The sequence below is a fragment of the Lathyrus oleraceus genome, chromosome 3 (assembly GCF_024323335.1).
Source record: "Lathyrus oleraceus cultivar Zhongwan6 chromosome 3, CAAS_Psat_ZW6_1.0, whole genome shotgun sequence".
Lineage (NCBI taxonomy): Eukaryota > Viridiplantae > Streptophyta > Magnoliopsida > Fabales > Fabaceae > Lathyrus > Lathyrus oleraceus.
In genome coordinates, this window is record NC_066581.1 from 421,729,505 (window position 1) to 421,736,619 (window position 7,115).

The window sequence follows — 7,115 nt, forward strand, 5'->3', positions numbered from 1 at the left end:
CTCATGCGATATTATGTATACCAAACTTTTCACCAAATTAAGCTTGAAGAAATAAAGAACTCACCTAAGAATTTGAACAGTCAATGTGATGAATTTAAACTCTATCAAATTCACTCACCTAAGAATACTCACAAGAGAATGAGCCATTTCTTTATTTCTCAAGATCATATCCCAAAATATTTAACAATAAATTATTTTCAATATCATACAATTGAATGTAAAACTAAAGTTATGAATGTTAGTTAAAATGTTCTCTCAGAAGTGTTTATATGAAAAAGGGGTTGTGATGAGAGTGATTTTATTGTAATGACTTTGATTTTGAGAGTAAGCTTTTTTTTTTTGTCTCCACTCTTCTTTTTTAGGGTGAAGGATGCGTAGACAAGCTTTCCTTTTATGACTCATCTTCGTCTTTCATGGACTTGGTTTTTGACCCCATATAATTCTTTGTATAAATGAAAAATTGTTAAATTAAGTTTCAAATGTTTAAAAGACAATTGAGACAAATAAAATAATATAAAATTTGAGATTAAAGGAAAGACAATTGAGACAAATAAAATAATATAAAATTTGAGATTAAAAGTAGCACACATCCAATAAAAATTCATTAATTTATCGTAATTTTAAAATGTATGTGTGATTTGACAGAATACACTTTAATTGATTGATTGCGTGTATATATATATATATATATATATATATATATATTCTCATAAAATTTACGTATTTGGACATATTAAATATTCTAAAAGCCAAATTAGATGAATTTTATTATTTTATTTGGGACAAATTGCAAACAATTTTATTATTTAAATTTGATTTAAAAATAAATTGAAGAAAATATATAAATTGTTTTATTCAATGTTGTAGTATCACCTAAATGTTCAAATATTATCAGCTCAAATCATCACATAGGAGCTCTACATGAATTTGTAGAAAGCCCGAAAGAATGATAATTAAACAGTACTAAAACCATCCATGTCATAGATTTTAAACAACACAGTAGTTAAAGAGATGAAATAATTGACACCAACCAACACAATACAAGAGGAATGGTCATTGAAGAATTCCTCCCTTCAGAACAACATGAATACGTGACGGTGGCTTTGATGATAAGAGATGTCTTTGATGACTATGCACTACTAGTGATGCCTATAGAAGCAATTAGATAGTCCACCCATAGATGAATGAGACCTTTCAATTTTCTACATCCATATCTATCTTCTATATATGATACATATCCATATGCAGCATTTGTGACAATCTGTGGTTTTACTGAATGAATTCAGTCTCAAGCTTGGAATTCTGGTATATGATGAGTATAACATTGACCTGTAAAATAAGCATCAAGCAATTTTCAAGTTGACACATATAATAAGTATTAGTGCAAAAGAGAAAGGCAACATATATAGTACTAGTATTTATTAGTGCAAAAGAGAAAGGCAACATATATACAGTACTAGTATTTATTAGTGCAAAAGAGAAAGGTGAAATTTATCATTACTTTATCTTAAAGGTTTTGATTTCCCAAAGCCAGTCGCAACCTTTCTTCTCCTGCGACTTTCTATCTTTTCAGGACTTGGGAATCCAGTCATTTCCTCATACTTCATTTCAAGGGCCTGTAATAATTTGACCAAAATTGTATCAAAGTTCTTTACATAAGATCATATTCCAGTGTGGTTTACAATGATAATAATCCCAAATGCAATTTAAAAGGGTACAATTAAGCCACCCCTACTTCCTAAGATACATTAAACTTGATCTCCCTGCTATACGACGAATCTAAGCTACTTGAAAAGTGGAGCAGAAAAATGGTGTTGGTAGAAATTAGATCGGAAAGTGCACAAAAAATTTAAGTGATTTTCTTAAATCATGGCATCATATATCTATGCTTGGCTGGTATATTATTAGCTGGATTAAGTGTTTTTCTAAATCGCCATGATGTATTTCTCATGTTAAGAGGAAATAACCAAGTGAAAGAATGACAAAAGAGGGTGTACTTTTTCTAACCTGTAACTGTGCACGAATACTATCAAGAACTTCGTCTGTCATTCTCTCAAAGAAAAGGATTCCCTGCAGATACAACCATTATATATATTATATAAGCACATGGCTAACCAACGTTTAAAAAGTTTGACCATGATGAAACTCTGCCTTATCAAGAGAGAGAGTGAGAAGGTTGACGAATCAAGGGATAACTAACCCAATGATACCTGAGTTTGTATCCAAAGTAACGAGTGTATCATGTATGTTTATTGTAGATGAAGTGCCACACATAAAAGTGTAGTACAGGTAGAGGGATAAAATTTTCTTTTTCTTCAGGTTTGAGCATCCCTATATGCCTCGAGTCTTATTTTTATAAATAGTGTATATAGTTGTGAGAATCAATCAGAATCATGCGATTCCTATGAAGCACGAACTCCGACACGGACACCGGAACACAATAGGACACGTACACTGACACTCTGACACCGATAATGTTAAGACATAGGACACCGACACTGCAATATATAAGAAAGTATTTGAGCTCTATTTATCCATCTATGCTTTAAAAAGTTGAAAATATTCTAATAAAAAATTAATGTCTTTAATTCTTTATTGATAACATTGCTTAAATACACATTTAACAATTTTAAATTTGTGTGAGATTCGTCCAAAATATGTATAAAGGTGTGTTGAATCAAAGAAAAAACAATTTTTTGTTTGAAACACTTGTCTAAATTGTCTGACATATGTGTTATGAGTGCCATACATGTGTCAACCATTGATTCAAAGAGTGTCGAAACAAAGAAAAAAAACCATTTTTAGTAGAGACACTTGTATGACTTTTCCGACACTTCTTTGACTTTTCCGACACGTATCGAACGGGTGTCATACAAGTGTCAGACACCAACGTGTGTCGGACACCGCGACACGCCTACTCCTAGAGGTGTTCGTGCTTCATAGTGTGATCCTAACAGGATCCTAATTTATACTTTTTTTGTTAGAAAACCATGTGGATATTTTTCACTAGCCTGTGGTCGATGTATCAAGAAAGTTACAATGCAAGGTGTGTGTGAGATCAATTCTCTCCTTACAAGTTTACTGACTATCAAACTAACTGACCAACCCTTAGATCCTTTTTATTTACATCTCATCAATTCCTTCCCAACCATTGGGTTTGGATGCCTATCAAAACACTTGGTATATGTAGATGACACACCAAAAGGTCATAAAAAAAGCCAGCATCTACTAGTAGAAATGCTTTACTTTTAGAACCCAAAAAAACTTTTATTTTTGCAAGTTGAAAAAAAAACATACCTCGAGATGGTCAAATTCATGTTGGAATATTCGTGCTGGAAGGCCAGACAAACTGATTGAAAACCGCATACCATTGACATCACGTGCATCAATCTTCACAGATTCTGGTCGCTGCACAGCAATAATGTGATTTGTTTGGGTAAGGATGAGATAAACAAATTCAAAGATCACCCCATCATAGTCATGTAATTTAGGGCACACAATGTTTCGTTATTTGGGTACATCTTGAAATATCAACAAAATAAAAAATATTAACTATATACACATCAATAACTTTGGTATGGATAGCAAACTAAACAAAATGAAATAAATAACAAATTTGAACAGACACCAGTGCTATTTACAAAATAAATCTAGAAGATATAAAATATACATATCGCCCTTGAAGCTAGTCATGGTAAGCACTAAACTATAACCAATGGAACAATTCATTTAGAAAGGAACTCCAATAAAAAACATGCAAAATTACAGGAAGTATTTAATGAACTTAAAAGGATGGTTGTGCTAAATAGCCGGTTCTTGTTGAATGCTAAGTTCCACATTTCTAGTTTCATTCTTGGTAGTTTGTAATTGCTAGAAAGGAGAAAAGTGCACACTCACCAAAAGCCAAAAATGGCAGGGAGAAACCCAATGAATATTGATAGGTTTAACAGAAAGTATTAACTGAAAAAAGACTGATTTGTATTGTAGATGAACTCTTGTGATTAATCCACTATAGAAGATGAATTACAACAGTAAATAAATGACAATGGATGCAGATGATTTTGCAGAGTGATATTGCTTCAATGAAATACTCAGCCCTGCTAATTCACTTCATTCTCATCACCCTGCTATATCAAAAAGCAAAAAATGATGCAATTAAACTTGATATTATCAACCCCTTCATTGATCTTCATTATTTTGACACAACTTTAACCCTTATAGAAATATCCAAGGAGTGTCTAAAGTGTGTCATAGTATAGGAAAAAAAAGTTTTTTTGGACTCCTGTCGTGTCGTATAACTGTTGGACACGAGGACATGCCTAATTTCAGAGGTGTCTATAAATGGAGAAGAATCTCCTTGCAAAATGAAGAGAAGACAGTAATTGATACTCCCACTTGAGAGCAACCCCTAGCGTGAGATGGAAAAAACCCCGGCACTCGTCCTTACTAATTCCACTTCACACTCCTTTAAACCACCTTAAGTTTTTTCTTAGCCACCAATTACAAGGTACCACCTGTCCATTTAGCTATAATTTCCCTTCTCTTCTAACTGCTTCCCTCTATCCTCGATTACTCATTGTACTTCCTCGTGTACCTATCAAATATCTACTAAACTTAAAAGTAAGGTTCTGCTATAAAAGACGGCAAATAGTTCAAACTTTTAGTTGCACCTTATTTTAGATTACGATTAATCTAAACACCAATAACTAAGCCTCGTTTGCATTATCAAGGAACTAAAATATGAATTAACATGCGCCTAATTATCATTAAATTTTTATTTGGTAAGACAGAATGCATGAGTAAGGATAGCAAAAGAAGGTACCGAGATTTTCATAGTTCAATGGTTGATAGGTATGAAGATTACTACAAAAATATAAATAGAATAGGTGAAAAAACCTTCATACTAAGGTCAAAAGTGGCTATATCTATAAACTAGCCTCAAAGGAAAGCTAGGTTCAAAATAGTCCATTAAAAGAAAAAGGTTTCATTTTCATACCTTTACATCAGCATTAATGCCGGGGAAAGATAGACAACCCTCATTATATAGTGTCCGGTTCATTGAGTATTTTCTGACTTTTGGATTTATAAGAACTATTTCTTCTCCTTCACCACGTTCACCTACCGGGTTGAAAACCATAAGTTGAACGTTAACCCCTACTTGGGGTGCTGAGAGGCCAATACCATCAGTTCTGTAAAAACAAAGTCAGCCAATAATATAGTATACAGTAAATTGGAAGGACTTGTTAAAAAGCACCCAATATAGATATTATTTTCAATTTCAGTCTAAATGTTCTAAAACAATGCAGATATCGAATTCTCTAAAATATCCCTCAATGTTAGTTGAATTCCGCTATTGATAATATTGACATTTACATTAACCTGGCTTACATGATCCAAAATATATTTGAAGTATTGTTCTAAATCAACTCTTTTTTCTGTTATATTATTATAATAGATATGTACTGTTTTTGCAAGGCCACAAGGTGAAGCAACGCACTTTGGGCGTGGGACTATTCTGCAATTGTGTGAGTGTGGGTTTTACATCTTCTTGTAGACTATGCTTTATATTACCCAAACTATTTCAAGCAACTAAACAAGGTAGCCATGAACGAAAACAAGAACCAACGCAATGTATTATCCTTTTCAGTGCATCTTCCTTAAAATTTCTTATGATGCAGTTCATTAATGATTTTCAATTAATATACATTCTACTCCATCAAACAAATAGAGACGGACCAAGGGCTTGTTTAGATTAATTTATTTGAACTTATCAACCAGAATACGACCTCGACACTGATAATACTTTGAAAAAATGAATAAATTTAAAAGTGATCACAAGTTTCGGTGCAAATGTCCAACACCGACACGGACACGAACACAAGATTCTTTTAAGCTTATTTCCACAAGATTCTACAGAAACGACTTTAGCCTATGAGCAAACATTTTCCTTCTATTCCATCTTTAGTTAGAAACAGCCTATAAATAAGCAATTAATTGATAAAAAGTTAAGTAAAGTTGTATACCCAAAAGAAAATTAAACTGCAAGGAGGAAAAAAACAGTTGAAAATAGAAAAGTCTTACTTGTACATTACATCGAACATTTCATGGACAAGTTTCTTTGTACTATCATCAAAGGTTGCAATGCGTTTATTCTTTTTCCTTAGTTTTTGGTCGGGATATTTCAATACTTTAAGAGGGGCCTCAAATTCAAAATCAGCAGCTTTGAAATAAAACAATCTCAAACTCAAAATCAAGAGGTGTAAAAAAAAGCAATGGAAAAATATGACAAGAGGAGAACTCACGAGAAGCTAATTCATGTTGTGAGGATGAAAAGCCCGCCTTAGTCCGGTGGATGGAGGAGAGAGCCGGGTTGAAGGAGGATGGTTGACGGAAGCAGCCGCTTGGAACGGCAGCAAGTGCAGAACCGGTAGGATGATGAAGTAGAAGAGGGTGAGTTGGGAGGAGGGAAGCCATGGCCACGAATTGAGAACGGGGTAAGGTTTTAGAAAATAAAATTAAATCGGGTAACTTCAAATAGATGGGAAATGTTACACAAAATTCGGTGTTTAAGAAAAGTAACTATAGAATAATGGGATTGATCGGATGCGTTAGTTTTGGGTTTTGGTTTAAGCGTTTAGATCCTCGAAGTGTGTTTTTATTAAAATTTTAGATTTGAATCCAATTAAGTATTTATTTGAATCCAATTAAGTATTAATAATAAATTTTATATTTGGTCAGTATGTTGTAGCGGTAAATTTATGATCATCAAGTTATTGATAAGATAGACATCAATAAAATCAGAGTCGTCACTGCACTTTTATTGTTTCCAATGAAAAAGGGAAAAGTACGAATAAAATCCAAAAATAAAAAGTTTTCAAATCAAAACTAATAAAAATGTCAGAGATTAGAAGTAAGGGGTTGGTTACACAGAGGGAAGGTGTTAACACTCAAAGTGTCATAGGTACTTCCTCTAGTATGCCTCAGTCTTCCGGTGCTTGGAAGAAGATTGTTGGCCAGATTGTCCTTGAGAAGGCTCAGATGAAGACTTCTTTTGAGTCCGAGATTCGACGCATCAGAAGGAAGTACACGCTGTAGCAAAAAATTCATGATCATCA

The 7,115-nt window shown here is 33.3% G+C and overlaps 1 protein-coding gene across 1 annotated transcript; it reads right to left on the bottom strand.

The window, feature by feature from the left end:
- Nucleotides 1-828: 828 nt before the first annotated feature.
- LOC127128016 (peptide deformylase 1B, chloroplastic/mitochondrial) lies at nt 829-6,686 on the bottom strand. The gene is made up of 7 exons (XM_051057275.1): nt 6,303-6,686; nt 6,082-6,220; nt 4,997-5,189; nt 3,298-3,408; nt 2,008-2,070; nt 1,502-1,616; nt 829-1,329 (listed from the first exon to the last, which is right to left on the bottom strand). Exons 1-6 carry the CDS (start codon nt 6,472-6,474, stop codon nt 1,503-1,505), a joined length of 792 nt encoding a protein of 263 aa, XP_050913232.1. The 5' UTR covers nt 6,475-6,686; the 3' UTR covers nt 829-1,329; nt 1,502.
- Between the last annotated feature and the right edge of the window lie 429 nt (nt 6,687-7,115).

Excerpts from the sequence above, each read along its gene's own strand:
- LOC127128016 (XM_051057275.1), bottom strand. The coding sequence starts at position 6,474 with ATGGCTTCCCTCCTCCCAACTCACCCTCTTCTACTTCATCATCCTACC. Across the intron at positions 3,409-4,996 it reads GCATTAATGCTGATGTAAAG|CGACCAGAATCTGTGAAGAT; the intron begins GTATGAAAATGA and ends ATTGCTGTGCAG. Across the intron at positions 2,071-3,297 it reads ATGAATTTGACCATCTCGAG|GGAATCCTTTTCTTTGAGAG; the intron begins GTATGTTTTTTT and ends TTGTATCTGCAG.